The sequence below is a fragment of the Strix aluco genome, chromosome 14 (assembly GCF_031877795.1).
Source record: "Strix aluco isolate bStrAlu1 chromosome 14, bStrAlu1.hap1, whole genome shotgun sequence".
NCBI classification, from domain to species: Eukaryota; Metazoa; Chordata; class Aves; order Strigiformes; family Strigidae; genus Strix; species Strix aluco.
In genome coordinates this window covers 23,318,342-23,336,160 of record NC_133944.1, presented here as the reverse complement: position 1 = coordinate 23,336,160, position 17,819 = coordinate 23,318,342, and the positions used below count along the sequence as shown (strand labels likewise).

General features: G+C 45.7%; 1 protein-coding gene across 6 annotated transcripts in view; it reads left to right on the top strand.

Annotated features, from left to right (window-relative positions):
* Positions 1–17,819, top strand: part of NLRC5 (NLR family CARD domain containing 5) — a 52,979-nt gene that overhangs the window by 16,283 nt on the left and 18,877 nt on the right. For all 6 annotated transcript variants that reach the window (XM_074840059.1, XM_074840057.1, XM_074840058.1 and 3 more), the window contains 21 exons: positions 1,477–1,560; positions 1,931–2,014; positions 2,091–2,174; positions 3,842–3,931; positions 4,786–4,836; positions 5,717–5,782; positions 6,494–6,577; positions 7,537–7,620; positions 8,015–8,104; positions 8,706–8,771; positions 9,787–9,864; positions 10,588–10,671; positions 11,732–11,815; positions 13,068–13,157; positions 13,281–13,328; positions 13,815–13,889; positions 14,900–14,983; positions 15,740–15,823; positions 16,708–16,797; positions 16,898–16,960; positions 17,642–17,725. In XM_074840059.1, the coding sequence (XP_074696160.1) occupies positions 1,477–1,560; positions 1,931–2,014; positions 2,091–2,174; positions 3,842–3,931; positions 4,786–4,836; positions 5,717–5,782; positions 6,494–6,577; positions 7,537–7,620; positions 8,015–8,104; positions 8,706–8,771; positions 9,787–9,864; positions 10,588–10,671; positions 11,732–11,815; positions 13,068–13,157; positions 13,281–13,328; positions 13,815–13,889; positions 14,900–14,983; positions 15,740–15,823; positions 16,708–16,797; positions 16,898–16,960; positions 17,642–17,725 (1,647 nt within the window). The remainder of the gene's footprint in view (positions 1–1,476; positions 1,561–1,930; positions 2,015–2,090; positions 2,175–3,841; positions 3,932–4,785; positions 4,837–5,716; positions 5,783–6,493; positions 6,578–7,536; positions 7,621–8,014; positions 8,105–8,705; positions 8,772–9,786; positions 9,865–10,587; positions 10,672–11,731; positions 11,816–13,067; positions 13,158–13,280; positions 13,329–13,814; positions 13,890–14,899; positions 14,984–15,739; positions 15,824–16,707; positions 16,798–16,897; positions 16,961–17,641; positions 17,726–17,819) is intronic.

Here is a 17,819-nt window from a genome sequence, read left to right as displayed (position 1 = left end):
TCCTGCAGGCAAATGAGAAAGTTGTGACCTAAGTGAAATCACCGTAAACCAGATGAACAGGAGGTGACAGCTGTGCTCTCAGGTGCTCTCTATCAGTGCTTTGCTGTAATGCTGAGAGAACTTTTGGGATCCTGCTGTGGAATGGGTCTCATGCAGTATTTCTGTGAATGACTTAGAGGAATATGTGTACGTTTGCTAATGTGGAGAAGATGGGGAGCAGCCAGGGTGAGTATTACCTTGACCTGAAGGGAGTGATGTTGTCTGCTGTGAAGCAGAGGAGCAGAAACAGACATGGAAACTGCTATTCCTGGATGTCGATATCATTGTAAACAGGACAGTAAAGGATTGTTCTCTGACTCCATTAAGGAATACCATTTAATTTACTGTTAGGAAAGCTTTCTGATGATACATCCTAACTCTAAATTGCAGGCACAGGGCAGTGCATGGAATCCTCTACTTTCAAAGAGCAGATTAGGCCCGAGGATGATTGGGCTGTTCCCTTGCATTAGGAGGATGGAACAGGGGATTTTGGGGGGGTTCTTCCTCAGCTCATACACACTCCAGTCTGTGCCTGCTTTCGTTTACGGTCCGCAGGATGCTAGCACTCTGAGTACTGTCTCTTGGAAGGGTGGGCAAAGGGCAGTGGCACCCCAAGCTTTTCAGCTGCTGCGTGTTGCTTGCACAGAACCTGTCTAAAGAAAAAGCATCGCCTCAGGTGTGTTCCTGATGACCGTGGGGTGTGTCCATCATGCCACCACACCTCTGCAGCTTGTTCCTGGCCCCCTCTGGTTAGGGGCGGGTGGCAGGGCAACAGGGCTTAAGCAGGTTTCTGCTCTCATCCCACACGCTGTGGGAGACATGCAACACAGGGTGCTTTGCACCAATACATCCCATAATCAATCCATTCTGCAACTGATTCAAAGGAGAGCTTGTGTGCATGAAAGCTTAGCTGTTGTTTTTTTCCAACACCACCAGTTCCTTCTATAAAAGAGGTACTTTCCCTGAAAACCTTGGTTTTTATATTGTGGACAACTCTGACTGCTCTGCCACCCAAATTTAAAGTATCTGGCCTGAAATCAACCCTCTCGTAGCTCAGCAGCTCATCACATGGGAGCTCTTAAACCCTCTCTGTATGAGCTTGGCTTGCTCCTGTGTGACCTCCCTTGTGTCCAGGGTCCTGACTCTGGTGGGACATGCAGTAGGCCTGACTCTTCATCTGTGGCAGCACTTACACATGGTGTCACTGTACCAAAAGGCAGAAACCATCTCTTGAGGTATTTGCAGTTGATGTGCAAGTTTAATGTTTATTTAAAAAAAAAAATGTTTGAAGATGATGCAAAAAAAGAACATGATACAGTGGCCATTAAGAAAGAAATTCAATGCTTTGTTTTTTAATTGTGTTTTAACCCCCTCTGTGGGCTGGCTTATTTCAGGTTTTATTGTGTTTGTGTTTTTTCCCTTTTCTTCATGTTTTAGCTTTCGTAGTAGGAGATGTGGTGATGACTTTGCTGCTGCTCTTTCAAAGAGCTTACGAGGAATGAGGAGCCTGAAGAAATTAGAGTAAGTCTTTGCTCGTAAGGTCAGAGCCTTCTCTCTATCTGTCCTCTGTTTCTATCTTGCAGTTTAATTACATTGGCTCACTCAAGGCTGATCTGCTCTGTGCAGCACTGTATAGAATAGAGTAACACAGTGCTCTGCAGGGCAGCACGGATATGTGTGGCTCTTGTTTTACGCTGGTATCACGAGGAGTTTTGCATTGCCCTGCTTGAAAAGGAGTATAAAGTTGGTTGCAGGTGGCAGAGTCAGGCCACCTCCTCTCTGTGTTGGTGTGCTGGGAGTGTGGCACGGGCACACATCTGAGACAGGCTTGCCATGCGCTGCACGGGATGCTAGTCCTCTTCTTGGTTTGAATGAGTCTTTGTTTTTCCAGGTTGACAGGTGGGAGCATCACAGCTGAGGGGATGACTAGCTTGGTCCAGGCTTCATCACAGTACCTCCAGCTTGAGGAAATAAAGTGAGTGTGTTGTGGTAATGATCCTCAAATCAACCATTCATTCCTTGGAGTACTAATAATATTAACCTGTGTGCAGCTTGCAGGACAACCAGATACAGGATCCGGAGGTGAAAAGGGTGATGGACCTGTTTTCCAGAATGGAAAAGCTGAAGAAAATAGAGTGAGTGAAAAATGGCTTAAACCTATTGAAAATGGTAGCCACTATGAAGCCAAGAGTAACATCAGAGAGAGTTTAAATCCTCGTCAGAGCAGAGCTGCTGGATGTCTCTGTAAGGGATGACACTTGCTCTTAGAGATGCCAGCGGGGGACACGTGGGGCACTAAACTGAGGCACAGACATTTAAGTGCAAGCAGGGCTGTTCTGGAGGCCTGGCTCAGTTTGAGATAGACTCAGCCTCACAGCTCCTACCCAGGTGTTTTAAAATAATGTCAAGGGAGTCCTGGCACCACTGACACCTCACCAGGAATTATAATGCATGTGCTCAATTTGATACCTGGCATGACTTTTTCCTCTCTGCCTCCTCCCCTCTCTTCCCCTTGCTCAGGCTCAGATTGAGATTGACATCTGCATGAGAGAGGATGGCTCCATCCCTGTTTTCCCAGCCTTTTTTGTTAGCTCTCTTCTGCTGTACTCCTGACACTCCTGTAACAGCACAGTGCTGAGTGAGAGGGACTGGCCGCTAGGAAACCAACATGGATCTACATCCTTTTAGGTGGAGAGAAGCAGCCTGATTTGTGAAGGGATTTTAAGCCTTTGAAAAGCTACCAGGGGCAGTTTAAGCAGCAGCAGGCAGAGCAGAGCAGAGCTACAGCAAGTATTGGAGTCTCCGTGTAGTTTGCATTACAAGAGAGGGATAGCCACGAAGCTGTGCTGCCCCTGCAGGAAGTCAAAGCCACAGCAGTGCCTGCCTACCCCAGCTAAAAGGCAGTGACTCTGCCTTTAAAGGTCTTCCACAAACCCCCAGGTGCAAGCGGGTGAATCCAAAATACCTGCAGTTACTGCCGGATCCCATCCAGGAATTCATTACTGGCTTTGCAGCATGATTAGGAGTGCTTAAAAGCATGGCAGAAAGAGGGAGGAAAGGGGGAATGTACCTGTTCTTCTGCTTTCCCAGGCACACTGGGTATCAGCTTGCGGGAAATACCAGCCTGTCCCCAGTGAAGCAGTTTATATGGAAGCGTTAGGAAGCCAGTGCAGTTTGTAAGCCTAATTCCTTCACACATTTCTATTACACACATACAGTGGTGCTGTCATGGATGATTCCTTTGAGGCTCACAGGAATGGTCCTCTGCGGCCCTGAGAGCAAGCAGAGGATTTGTAGAAGCAAGACCTTATGTTTCACATTTAATGAGGTTCAACAAGTAATGAAACAGAATAAACGTGCAATTAAAGAATAAATCCTCAGAGCTTGCTAATATTGTGCCTCCGGGAATGTTTTAAATGTGAAGGTTTAGACCACACCAATATGCCATAGTTAAATTGGATTTGTTATAGCAAGTTTAACTGCACTGTGGGTCAGTTGTGTAATCATACAGGTATATAGTACATTCCCTGCCTAACCCCAAACTGGTTAATTCTTCTGTTGTACATAGAGGAAGTGTCTCTGATTCTAAATTCATGGGAGCTATAGCTTGCAGAGAAGAGCTATGACCTGATAGTGCTTTTGTTGAGTCCTAAGTGCAAAATTCTGAAGCTTTGGAGAAGTCCCCTGACTAAAACATTGTGTGCTTTTGGGTGTTTGGGTGCAGAGCAGAGAGCATTTGCATGACAAAAGAGGGTGCTGTTTAGTCCAGCAGCTGAGGTTGTACTCTTCCTCATGTTCACAGTCTGAGCAACAACAACCTTTCCTTGAATGCTGTTCTCATTTTGGCAAAGGAAGTCATCGCCTGTCAAAACGCCACTGAACTGCGTGTCAGGTATCAATGCATGAGGGCTGTTACGAAAGCAAATATCTTGTCTCTTTAGATGCTGGCTTTTTAAATGGACACTGTTTTACTGCTTAGTTGTTGGCTATTCAGAGTCACCAAAAATTAACTTTAATCCCTTTTGTTTTCTGTTTGAAACAAGATTTGAATTCATCATATTATGGACTTTCTCTTTTTATTTTTTTAATAGGTCATTTTATGCTTGGTCTGTAAGTTGATTTGCAGGGTGTAATATTTCTTCTTATATATAACAGAATTTAAACTTGCTTTTAAGCTATGCAATATATCAACCAGGAAATTCTTTACTAACTAGCATAAATTTGCTAGTTTACTGAAAAGATGTGGCTTTAAGTAGCTCTAGCTCTATGTTCCTTTAAATTACAGGTCTTGGTGTTTTCATAGGTCCAGAATGACAAAGAAAGGGTAGAATTTTTAAATCCTAGCTCTTAGGATTATCTTACCTTGTAAATTTAACAGGCCAAATTAATCCATGGTGTAACTCAAAGGAAGTCAAATCACATACAGATTTTTCTTATTTTTCTTGCTGGAATGAGGTTTCTACTGAACTCTTTCCCACAAACTGCTGGTCTTGAAAAAAAAATAAAATCCAGCCCAGTCTTCTTAACCGTGTTACTGTCTTGTCTGTACTGCAGTCTCAGTTCAACACGCAGGGTGTCCTGCTGCCCTCTAGCCACGTGGCTGCTGGATTGCTCACCCGTGGCAATGTGCTACCACGGCAGATGTCAAACATCCAGGGAACAGCTTTGGTCCTTACTGAGCACCTCTACTAAAGATATGGCATCCTTCCACCTGTGTCCTAACACTGGCTTGGATCTCTTTTGCAGGAAGGACACCGTGATTATATATTTTTCTGGCTTGTCTGGGAAGGCTCCAAGGTGAGAAACTGCATTTGGGGTTGTGCTATATTCAGTTATGCTGATTCAAACCATCAGCTTGGTGTCACTATAAACCACTCCAGCAACAGAACTGCTTGCCTCTGCCCTTGCATCTGGCAGAGCTGGATCCACCTGAGCAAGGAGAAAGGTGACCAAAATAGCTGGTCTTTGCACAGAACTACCAGGCAGTTCCACAAAGGCAGCACAGCGCCTTAGTGCCTATGTAAGCTTGAAGTGCTGTGTTTCTATTGCAAAACTGCTGAAAAACAGTTGAATGTGAGGGTAAATGTAGGAAAAGACTTTGCTCTTTCCCTGGTGGGCTCCTCTGTCCTCCGTGCTTGTGCATACTTTTGAGGGAAGGGTGAATTTCACCTTAATTAAGAATCTACAAAGCAATCTCTTGTTCCCTGATAGGGAACTTGTTTGCAGTCCTCAAGGGACCTCACAATATTTAGCACACATGTGTAAACTGACTCAGCCTGGCCCTGAGTCAGAAACTGCTCCTATTCAGATGCCTGGACAGTCATCTTGTGCTGTTGTAGGCAGCCTGGCATGGGTGGGTATTTTTATTCCTTCCTGTGGTGGCACAATCCCACATGAAGTCAAAACACCCTGCTTCTTAGTAGTGCCTTTGAACTGGAGCTCAGTTATCAAGTTGATTCACATATACAGTGAAATCCCACAGGGACACCTTGTGTGCTCCCATCTACTGGTGGAGCTCTTCTGGCTCTTGAAAATTACTTAACCTTGCATGGAGTGCTTGGACAGAACACAGACCTCGTGGTTTCTTCCGGAAAACTTCCAGAAAATACTAACCAGCACCCAGGTCCTCGTATTTTGTGAAGGTATATTAAAGGCCAAATATTTTGCTTGTTTGCAGATCTTTGGATTTGAGGTGGAAAGAGAATAAGGAACATGTAACTCCAAGTAGATTTGTGAAGTTATGGTAAGAGAATGCATTGAAATTCCTGCTGGTGAGTGATTTGCAGATGACAGGTCCTACAGAAGGACAAGAATAGCAGCTGTGTTGGTCCTTAAGGACAGAGGGTATTTTCACATATGAAAAAGTTTGAAACAAACCTGAATCAGTAAATGAAAATAACAATAGAAATCCATATCTGGCCCAGCCAGTAGCTTTATTTCTTGTGTATTGGGCTCTACAGCCCTAGGGCAGAGTTCCTTTGATAATGCCCATGTTGCTATATATATTCTTATAACTACCAAAGGCATGAGCTGTAGAGTTTCCTTTCTTGCCTGGGCTCCTGAAGAGCATACTGACTTTCTCAAAATAGGAGCTCTCCAGCATGTGAGCATGCTAAAGCTGGGAAATGGCCCTCCCTTACCTCCTTCTCTTTTCCTCACCACTCTGCACAACAGGAACAGGAACATCCATCCCCTTCTCGTGGATGGCAGTGTCAGGCAGCTCTGACACAAGGCGTTGTGCTTGCACAGCACTCTGCAGGTGCATCCCCCTGCACTCTCTTTGCAGCACGGGCTGCAGAGAGACGGAGTAACGTGGCCAGGATTGTGTGGCAGAGCAGAGAGTAAAGCCTCCCTCTCTTGGTACTCCTTCTGTGTGCCGTCATTTGGAGAGGGACACCAGAAATGCCTGGGCCCCACTGTCCCCTCACTGCTCACTAACCCTTCCTGTCCACAGCTTGCAGAATCGCAGCCTGTCTTCCCAACATGCAAAGGAGGTAGTTGCCATTCTCCAGAGATGTCCCCATCTCTCTGAAGTGGAGTAAGTGCCTCGTTTCCTTCCTGTTGAGTGGCTGCAGGTGGGTGGTGGGGAACAGGGGAGGTTACAGGTGAGGTTACAGGCAGTGAGACATGGGGACGGACACCAAGAAAGGATCCCAGCACTCTGTGTTATGTCTGGTGGGATCCTGGTTAGGGATTTTTGGTGAGGTTCAGCAGGAGATGAATGCTGACCAACCTTTGATTTTTGTGACCACTGTAACCAGAGATGCCAGTTACAGAGCAGACCCTCCTACCAAAGCAGCGCTGCATGCGGGAGGTAATATGGAGCTGGCCCAGAGGCATGGCTCCTCCAGCAAATCCTCTGGGCCAGTGAAGGGACAGATTGCTTCTGTGTTGTCCCTTTTGTCTTCTAAAGCCATCCAGCTCTGTTGGGAGCAGAAGGCGGCAACAAATCCACTTCATAACCTGCACATTAGAGTATCATCCCTACCTTTCCTTATTTGCCTATACATGAGGCCACCTGGATTTGGCTGTAAAGCTTTCCTTCTAGTCTGTCTGCCCTGTAAAATGCAGGAATATCTGTTGCAAGACAGTTCAGTCCAGATTATATCTTGAATTTAGCTACACCTCAAGCCCCAGTTTTCTAGCTCACTGATTTGAACTGGGATCTGGAAATATTTGTCATCCAGTGTTTTCTGCCTTCCTTTCTTCCTTCCAGGAGGACAGTAAACATGCACTCATTTGGTTTCTGGTTTTGTACTCCCACTTAGGTTTTCTAAAGTCAGATGATTTGGGGGCTAAAGTATAAATCATGTTGTCCTAGGGGTAAAACTCTCTGTCTGAAGTTGCTTCATGCAGAGATAAGTAGGGAAGATTTATCTGGGACAGAAGATCAGTCCAGGCAAAAAGCAATTGTAGGAAAGGGAAGGCGATCAGAGTTTGAGGGCTTTGGTGTTTATACTATTCAAAACAGTCCCCACTAACTGGAAAATGCCTCAGCTTATCAGGTAACAAGCTTGGAGATGAAGGCTGCAGTTGCCTGCTGGAAAGCCTCCCTTGGATATCAATTTCAAAGCAGCTGGAGTAAGTGTTGCCTTGTACAAAACCAAATTACCCTCTTTTCTTGAGCCTGGCAAGGATTGTGCAGAGATGCTGAGCAGGGATCCAGGAGGCAAAGGCCTCACCCAGACCAGTGCTAAGCAGCTACTTAGAGCGCTCCTAAGGAAGGATGAGACTCAGCCCATGAGACTGCTCAGGCTGGTCCCCAAGCATCATGCACGGAAGCTGGTCTAAAAGCATCTGAAGTGCTAAAGTGCCCTTTCATTAAAACCCCTTCCTCAGGAGTAGCAGTCCTGTGTGTTTTCCACCATGCCACTTCTGAAGTGAGATGGATTCAAGCATGCAGCACACTGATGACCATTAGGACAGTCCTGTGTGATTTCAGTGACCAGCTTATTGCCTTTTTTATCTTTCTTAGTCTCAGCCAAAACCACCTCTCTGTTAATGGCATTTGCAGCCTGTTGAAGTGTGTAAATACCTGCCAGAAGATGATGGAGGTACAAATCAGGTATGTAGACCTTGAATCATTCCTGAGGTTAATCCCAATATAAAAATCTGAGAGTTAGGTTCTGAGATTTTTTCACCCCCCTCAGCAAGTAAAGAGCACAGTCCAAAACCAATTACTAACACTGATGCTTGGTAATACAATGCTGTAAGCTGATTTTATCTGAGCCATCAACCAGAATTTAAGAAGGTACAGAACTGTGTGTCTTTTCATGCGTAGGGACAGTATTAGACTCTCTTGCTCTCTGCCCTGGGAAGTTTTGGTAGAGGGTCTCTGTGGAGTATGAGAACTGGTGACATCTCCGGGAGTGGAGCTGGAAGTTCTCTCCTATTACTTTCCCTTGGAAACCCCCTGGAGTTCAAGTGTAACAATTTTGTCTGCACTTTCTCTAATGATTCAGAGAAACTGAGTCATCTGATATTGCATAGTTTGATCCAACCAGTATTTAAAACTAGTGGAGATTATTGTTTTGCTTGCTTTGGGAGTGTTTTAAGTGATTGGTGTCACCAAAGAGTTTTGCAGAGCAAAATCAAGCATTCTTAAAACAAGAAGTCCTGTAAATAATTAAAATGTGGCATTGGTTGATTCCTTCTCTTCTTCACAGCCTTTGTTGTGAGACTGCAGTCCTGAGGTTTACAGAAGACAGAGAGTTTTCTTCCCTTCCTCCTAGGTAGAGTGTGGTGTGTGCACCAATGGTGTTTTCTCAGCATCTCATTTAGTTCTTACATCCTGTTTAGGTACCACAGCAGTTCTTGTCCCCCCTCCCCTCTGAATCTAAATGTTGTACTTTCTCCTGCTTTTCTTAGCCACTTTGGAAGTTGTCCACTGCCTTCTATAGTGTTTGATTGCATTCCACATCTCTAGGGGACATTCCAACCCCCAGCATCCTAAGAAAAGCAGGCTGTTTAATGACAGCTGTGCTATCTGATAATAGTGAACAGTAAAAAAGCCAAGTAAACCCCACACCTCCAAACCAAATTCCAAAAAGATCCACAGATCCCTGCATGTTTAAAACCATCTAGTTCACTACACTAAGCATTCTGGATCATGGTACTCCTAAATCAAAGTAAGTTTGGAGTTTTATTCTTTCTCTCAGAAAATTGTGGTCAAAACAGCTCAACCCAAATGTTTTGACTGAGAAATGGTTTTCTGTTGCTCCTGGAGCTGGAGGTTCATTTATTTATGCCCTTGTTCTCCATGGACTGAGCCCACTGTAAAATATCATTTCCCACAGTACACCTGCATCCCACCTCTTAGCCAGGGAGGAACAGCAGGGCTGTCATGGGATGCACCCGGTTGTGGCTATTGCTTGAAGGAGGGTGACAGCCTGAGACACGTGATCTGTGACTCCTTTAAGGCACCAGGTGACATTTCAAACTCCAGATATTTTAGGATTTGGATGTTCCATTTATTTATGAAGAGTCAGTTTTTGTAGACGTGGACTCTTCAAAAAACATGTTTAGGCAAAAGCTGAATTCTCCATGAGACCGTAGCTTAGGTGAGAAATCTCTTTTCCCTTTCTCCCCAGTTGCCTGCATGCTCAAGTATTTGGCTAATCACTGAAAGAAAGAAGAGCTTGCAGTTGGCAACATATGGGCGTGGACTAGAACCAGGGTAGCCCCAGGGACCTGCCAAATTGCTGGAGTGTAAGTGTTTTACCCTTGTCTGGTTTTGTGCTCACTTAGGGAAGAGCCCATGTTCTCTACTGATGACCAACAATATGGAGAGGAAAACCAGACACCTACCTATCCTCAGAAAATAAGGTACCGTGGCAGATTTTCATTGTATTTCGTGCATGTCCTATCTCTGGATCCTATAGCTGATGTAACCTGCATCTCCAAGTTTGTATGGTGAATCACAAGAGAGCTGGTAAAGGCCCCTTCAGTCACTCATTTGTCACTGTGTTCACAGTCCCAGCTTGCAGCACTAGAAGCTCTGTGGTTAGCATCTGTGGAGTCAAAATAGGAGTCTACAGGAGTCAAAATGGACTGTGGGTTGTGTATCTTACAGAACTGGTGTGGTGATTGTGCAGTTCCTGCATAGGCTCCCATGTGGGAGTTGGGGGAGCTGCCGGTGACAGGGCTTGTGATGTTGGGGGGGTTCTCTACTGACATTTGAAGAAATCAGCTGTGTTCAGATGTTTTTCGGATCATGCTCTTACTCCAGCACAGAGTGCACCTGTCTGTTTTGCAGGCTGCAGTGAGGAAGGAAGAAGTTGTGCCTAAAGCCTTCTGACCAGGATCTGGTTCTTTGTTGTGCCACAGATTTTCTTTACCTTGTCTTTTTATTCTCTGTTTGCAGACAAGAGCTGAAAGTACAGATTATCAGTTGTTGCAGGCAAAGAAACCAAAACCCACAAGATATTTGAAGGGGTTTTTTTAATTTCATTATTATCTCATTTATTCTCTGGTTTTCTGAAGAAGTGCAGTTTACAATCTTGTTTCCAACCCTGCAGTCCTGGACTACTGATTTCTCTTTCCCCCTAGACTGACAGACAGTTGTTTTCAAGCCAGTGACCTGAAGAAGCTGTGTTCAGTCCTGAAGGAATGTAGCAGCATCTCCGAGTTGGAGTGAGTCCTTCTTAACTCTTATGGTTTTCATCTGCAGCTCTTTGGGATATTGAGAAACTGCCACTTGTTTTTTCTGCAGTGTTGTGTAGAGAATGTGGCAGAGACATATCCTTAAGAAAGGCATAGCTTTACATGGGCTAATATGCTTTGCCAAGGAGACATGCAGTTCTAGTGCTCTCTTAGAGCAAAGGTTGCAGGTCATAAATCTAGAAAGGTGCTGTTTGGTCACTTAGCCTGACTTCAGGTATTAAAAAAGATGTAAAACCTTGCCCTGTCATTTTTGCCTTTGGGCCATTTGGGAGCAAAGCTGCAGAGGCTGAGGAATCCCACCCAAATCCAGTGTGGGAGCCTGTGTTGTTGCTGGTCATCCCACATGTGGTGTGCAAGGACCTTTAGCACCAAAGCACTTTCTGCTGTTAACGCTGTGTGTGGGGAGTCATCCTGTTTGCTAACACCAAGGGGTGAGCAGACAGCCCTGACGGAAAGGCTAAGCCAGCACAACCCCCCGCATCTAGTTTTTGAGGACAGAACAAGGACCAGCACTAACATGTAGTCTGTGTACCACCACCTGAGGGCTGGCTGTGCCCTTAGGCCTGGCAGCCTCTAGAGGAGATTTTTAGCCTTTGCTCTTTTTAAGCAACCATGTCTGTTGATCTCACATGGTCCGTAGCACACTGTAATCCTTAGGCTCTAATATCAGAGCCCAGTATCCTTCTCCAGGACTAACCCTTGGCTCCTCCGCTGGGCCTATCCAGATTGATCATTTTTCAGAGGTGTGGACTTCTTGTCCCTGGTAACTACATTAAAAAGCACTGTCAGTCTAGAGGGGTCACTTGGTGGACATGAGAAAATGATGAGCCCTGAGCTAGGCTTTTGGCTGTCCTCTGTTGGTTAAGTCCTGTCTCTTGTTTCTCTGTAGACTTCAGTTGTCAGTGGAGAGGGGCAGTGCATGTGTTAATTAGGGTGCCCATGTTCTGCTTTCAGAGCTCTTGTTACTGAGAGCTGATTGTGCCTATTTTTTTTTTTCTATGAAAATTAAATACCTTTCTTTAAATCCTAGCCTATCAAGTAATTGTCTGGGAGACGAGGGACTTCTGCAGCTGTTTCAGTTCCTCCCAAATTTGAAAATGTTAAGTTCTCTCAAGTGAGTAGCCCCTGTTTCTCCTTACTCATGGATAAGTTTTCATGGGAGTAGTGGTTGTGGAAGCATAGTCTGCATTTGGGAAGGGCTTTTCAGGATCAAGTGCAGTTTTATATTCTGTGTCTGTTGAGGGTCCAGTGTGCTGTCTGGTCTGTCCCCACCTCTAGTCCAGAACAGAATGACTCCGCTTGAAGCTTGACTGAGATGAGTGCCTGAGAGCCTCTGTACTCAGTACTCCATGAAGGAGATGGGTGGTCTTGTGTGCAGGTGTGGCACCTGATTTCTAAAACAGGCTGAGGTTTTTAGCAGGCTGCTGGATTTTTCCTCTCCTTGTTCCTCATTGGGAGGGAGAGCAGTCCTTCCTCTCCTGAGGTGGGTACCTTTGGAAGATAAATGCTGGGGAGCTCCAGCTTCAGCAGTGGAATCTGAATTCAGCTGTAATGGTGGCTTATGCTTATTAGGGTATTTTACCTGGCACTCCCATTGAAAGTGCACTGTACAGGACTGTAGTTAAGTAGTATAGCACCATTCTGCTTTAATGAAAGAGTTATTTATTGTTCCTGTTTGGTTAATTGAACTGTTCTCAAAACAAGACTGTTCCAGTTCCTGACAGTCTGCAGCTTCTCTTCACATCAGTGCAATGAAACACACTGCTGATATTTATTTATTTATTTATTTTTCCCCAGCATCAAGTACCCTGCTCATGGTCACACTAGATACTGTCATAGACCTCATAGGCCTGATCATGATCTTAATTAGTGTGGATTTTGTACTGCCACAACTGCACTTACAGCCAAAGAGTTTTTGCCTCGAATCGGTGTCTTGAATACAAGGAATTCCATTTAACCATAAGAAAAAACTTGTGTGGTGAGGATGGTCCATCACTAGAACAGGTTGCCCAGAGAGACTGTGGATTCTCCATCACTGGAGATGTTAAAAACCCAGCTGGACAGTATCCTGAGCAGTCTGTTCTAGCCTAACCCTCCTCTGAGCAGGAGAGTTTGACTAGATCATCTCCAGAGGTTCATTCCAGCCTCAATTATTCTGTGATTCTCTGAACTCTGAAAGTGATGGATGAATTTTAAAAATACTGGCGTGAGTTGTGTTTGCAGAACTGTAGTTGGAAACACAGGCAGAAGGTGGCAAAGAAGCGGTCTCTGAGAGTGTTGGACAAGGATCGCTATTATTGGGTGACACAGTGTGAACTGTTGGTAGTTTTGCTTGCAACAGCTGATTTAATTTCTTCTTTCTGTAGGTTTAACGACAACCAGATCTCCCTGAATTCTGTGTTTTTCTTAGCTCAGTCTTTACCTACATTGGAAAACATTAAAATGATGAACCTCAGGTATGACCAGGAGTGCTTTTCCTATTTTTTGCTATTTAAAACCTCAAGCTGTGGTTTTTGAAGAGTAATACAGGAGCACATGTCTTCAAACTCCATCCTAATTATGTTATTTTCTGGTTACAGTTTAGGACACCCGCAGGTGGTTCATCTAACCTTTTGGGAAAGAATCAGGTAAAATCATACCCACTCATCTGTCTAAACCTTTCAGACTCATCTCTTAAATAGATAGTGATGTGTGAGTCCCTGAGGTGTGCCAGTTAAAGAGCCATTTGGCTCCAAACTCCAGTCAGGGTGGTGGAGGCAGGGTGAGCTGTTTCAGGGTTGATTGGCTGACAGTGGCCTGAGGGTGTGGAGCAGACAGCAGTATCCAACTGCTGACCGGGGCTGCAGCCACCTCCCTCCTGGGCCAGCACAGAGCAAATGCCCAAAGTGCTGAGTGGGTGCAGAACTCCCTGGAGGATGAAAGAGGGGCGGTAAGACCCTTTTTTCTTCTGGGGATGATGTGAACCTAATTCTGGCAGGTGGTGAGAAAAGACAGACTGAAGTGTGAGGCCACTGCCACCACCTCACCCTCTTCCCCAGCTGCAGTGTGGGGAGGCAGCTACACCAGGGCAATAACATCAGCACAACTCACGGGGTAAACTGTTCTTTCCTCAGGGTCAGAAGTACCAGCAGAGGGAGAAGTAGTTTCCTGGCTCATCCCAAGTATGAAGCAAAAGGACGGTGCTTTCGGTATGGCAGCCCCAGCTTTGCCACTCAGGAGCATGGGGAGAGATGGTTGTGACGGTCCATATCTGTAGCGTAAAGTGTGGAACAGACCTATCCATCCAGCTGTCTCCTCAGAGAGCTGTCTTGTGCCCTGCCTGCCTTTGGGGGCAGACTGTCCTCTGCTTGTATCCCATCATGAGATGCCTCTGGAAAAGGGGCATCTTTAATATATCTCTCTTCCATCCTCTTTCCTGCTGAAACTGGTCAAGGAGGCCAGTCCCCAGAATAACACTTGGTTACAAGGGAGAAGGTCTTGGCTGTTGTAATTTGGCAAAGACTTAGAGAGATTTGGGCCAGCTGGCATCAGCCCAGGCCAACAGGTATTTGTACTTTGTGGTCACTGGAGGGACACAGTGATACGCCAGAGGTGGCTGGGTGAATAATACATCCTCTTGGGATAGACTTGGGATGTCCACCGCTACACGTGTGTGTGGGAAAATAAATAGTACATCTTTTGCTTGACTAGGCTTGAGGGGATTGTCTGTTTCCTGCAGAGGAGGCTTCTACCCATAAGTAATGAGATACAAATCTGTCTGGCTACTACATTAATCCCATGGAGACCTGCCAGTTTGTCACCCAGGAAGGTTTCTGTGATTTTCTTCTTGGCAAAGGAGATAGGGAACACCAATCCCAGCCTTGCTCTGGGAGAGCTGAAACTGCTGAGCAGGGAAAGATGCTGTCCTGTTTCCTGAAACAATTTAAGTATCAATGATGTGGCTCTAGGGAGGTAACACCCAAAGTGACATGGTGTTTTGGTGGACTGGCTCTCTTGAATCAGCTCAGAGCTGGTGAAATCATCTGGTTGTCACAGGTTTTGACTTCTCAGTCCTAGATTGTGGGTAGCAAAATATACATAGTGGAAGTGAGAGGGTTGCTACGGGCCTTATCCTAGGATGTGAGGCTCTGGGATATGGAGTGTTGCCATACCGTGGTCATGGGAAATGTTTAGCTCCTGAGTCCATGCTTTGTTTCAGTCTCAGGGACTGCAGAGTGGGTCCAGAGGACGTGACCAGGCTGTGCCAGATACTGGCTCAATGTCCCCAGCTGACAGAAATTGAGTAAGTGTTCTGCACTCGGCAACCCTGTCTTCTCTGTCTGTCTCCCCAGCCCGCAGATACAGGGTTGTTATTCAGGTTAGCAGCTAGTGTAAATTGGCTTTCCTCTCACCACAGCCTCCTAGAAATGCCTGCAAAACTTCACCCAGATGGTTAGATAAACCCACACCTTCTACTGTCCTCTCTGTTTCAAACAGAGGAAGTCTGCCATGTCTGTTTATAAACACCCCAGAACACATACGTGTTCTCATAGTCTTCCTCAATCATGTGGCTAGGCACAGGTGTTGTCATCTATTCCTTGAGACCCTGGCTTGCAGTGTAGGCAGAGCAAGAGGACCTGGCCCACGAGCCATGAACTGAACTCTGAAAGAACTGGTCACTCCAGGCAGGAACTGGGTGCCAAAAAAATTAGAATACTGGTCAGAACAAAAAATGAGTAATAACGAATAAAAATAACGTAATACCCATATTGCATGCACAAAACAAATCTGCATCATCTTACAAATTTACAGTAATGGAAAAGTAAGACTCTTAAAACTGGAGTGTTAATTGCCTATAGGATGTAGAGAAACACAGAGATCCACCTGTAAGGACTAAATCTTGCCCAACTTTCAGGGCATTTCTAGGCATGTCCTTTTTCAGAATTTGCCCTTAACACCCCCATGAACATCTGCGTGTGCATGTCCATCTAGATTTTATAGAAATACTTATAGATTGTCCTGGTTTGTCTTGGAATTTGTTTCCTTCCATGTTTTACAGTCTGTCTGGAAATTCATTGAGTGACCAGAGCATTGAGAGATTACTGAGCTTCCTGCCATACCTCTGTCACCTGACGCTACTGAGGTACTGTTTGGGGTCCCTGCTTCGACTGCTGCCATGAAATGTTGGTTTGGAAAGTGCTAATGCCACAGCATATTTTAGGAACATTAAGCAGTAATTGTAGACTAACTAGCTAGGCAGAGAAAATGCAGAAACTCTTTCACACCCATTCCTGTCTTGTTTCTAGAACCAAAGCAGCTCTGAACCTTTTTCCTTTAATGATGTAAAGAGGGGAAGAGAAAAGGACAGGAGGAGAAATGCCCACCCTAGGCACAGCGTCCCAGATGATCCTCACTTAGCAGGTCCCATGGAGCATCTGTAACAGATGTAGGACGTGTTGATTGACAGACAGTGACAGCACATCACCCGTTTGTGTGGTCAGCATCTCGCAGCTCTGCCCTGCAGGGTTCTGGCACCCTGCCACACTTGACACCAAAAGTGTTTCCTGGCAGTATATCAGCCATCTAGGCTGGGAATTTAGGCTAGAGAGATGCTGTCAGGGCTAGGGCACTCCCACCATGTAGACAAAAAGCCCAGAAGGAGCTTGGCCATCTTCTACAAGATGTTGTAGCATGGAGGAGCTGCAGTATCTCGAGAGGCTGAATTTGCTCACTGAGGAGCTTGCTTCCAGCATGCAGTATCTCTAGTCCAGTAGCCCTGAAGAGGAGTTGTTAGTGTAAACCCTTGGTCTGTACTCTCTTTTTAGTCAAAGGAGACTAAAGGAGACTTTCCTTTAGTTAAAAGAACACTAGGTACCAGTGCTCAAAACTTCAGAACTTGCTCACTGATCCTGAGTTAAATAAGGTGGCTCAAGCCTTTTGCATCTCAAAGTAAAGAGTGGGAAAATTGGGCTGTATGTATCCTCTTGGGAGCTGATTTTGTTCTTCTTTCTTTCCGCTCCTTTTCAGCATTAGGAATAACACGTTTTCCCCGTGTTGCACTGTCTTACTCATCAACTCCATCAACCTCTGTGAGCGGATCAGAATGGTGGAAGTCAGGTAAGACACTCAGAGCCCAGCAGCTCAGCTTTAAAGGGACCACAGAGCTTGTCATCTTTGAAAAGCGTTGCTGAAGAACTGTCTTCTGTGTTTGCTGCAGGTCAAATGAAAATGCTTTTTTGCATTTAGGAGCAAGCATGCGAAGCCAAAAGACATCCTGCAGGTACTGGCATACAGCACTTAATTATAATTCACTTGTTTTGATTAGGTTTGAAACGCTAGTTCAGGTAGCTAAATCTCCTCTTGTATGAAGAACTCATGGGCTGGTAGTCAAAGAGCTTGGGCAAGTAGCTGAAGCTTTGGGGCTCAATTTATCTGCCTAAGAGTAACTCTGTACCATTTGGATGCATCGGGATGGCAGAGGCAGAGGCCTGTGCCTTTCTTGAGTGGCCACCGTGATCATCTTGAGTAGCACCAAATTTTACTGCACAATTGAATTGAGCGCTAGCCACCAGATTTTCCAAATATGTGCCTCAAATTCTGGGTGATAATCTCCATATGAGCATCAGTGTGATGTGTATGTGGTACGTGTCTGCAGCCTCTCTGGGAGTGATGGTTGCTGGGTGCCCCTGTAAAGAAGACTGTAACGTGTCTCCAGTTAGGCACCAAGGAGACGGCAAAAAATGTGAAAAGTGTTTCCCACTTACAACATGGGGTTTGTCATTACTAACCTCAGAGAGGTGTCGTGAGGAGTATCAAACACTGGCACAGCTGAGGGCATTCATCTCAGGGAATGCTGCACAGACACCAGTGTGAAAATGCAGCTGCTGCTGGGCAGCTCTCACTGCTCAGGCTGAGCCTGGTTGTTGGCTGTGTTGTAACTCTCTTGCTGTCTCATTCGCAGGCTGACGGGCTGTGCCATCGGTCAAGGGCAGATCGATGATCTCTGCAGAGTCTTGGAGCGGCACGGGTGGCTGGCCGAAGTAGAGTAAGTGGGGCTTGGGTTGTTACCATGACCTCGAACAGGAATCGCTGAGGGAGCGCTGGGTTGGCATGGTTCAGCATTGCCTGGGGTTTCCCAG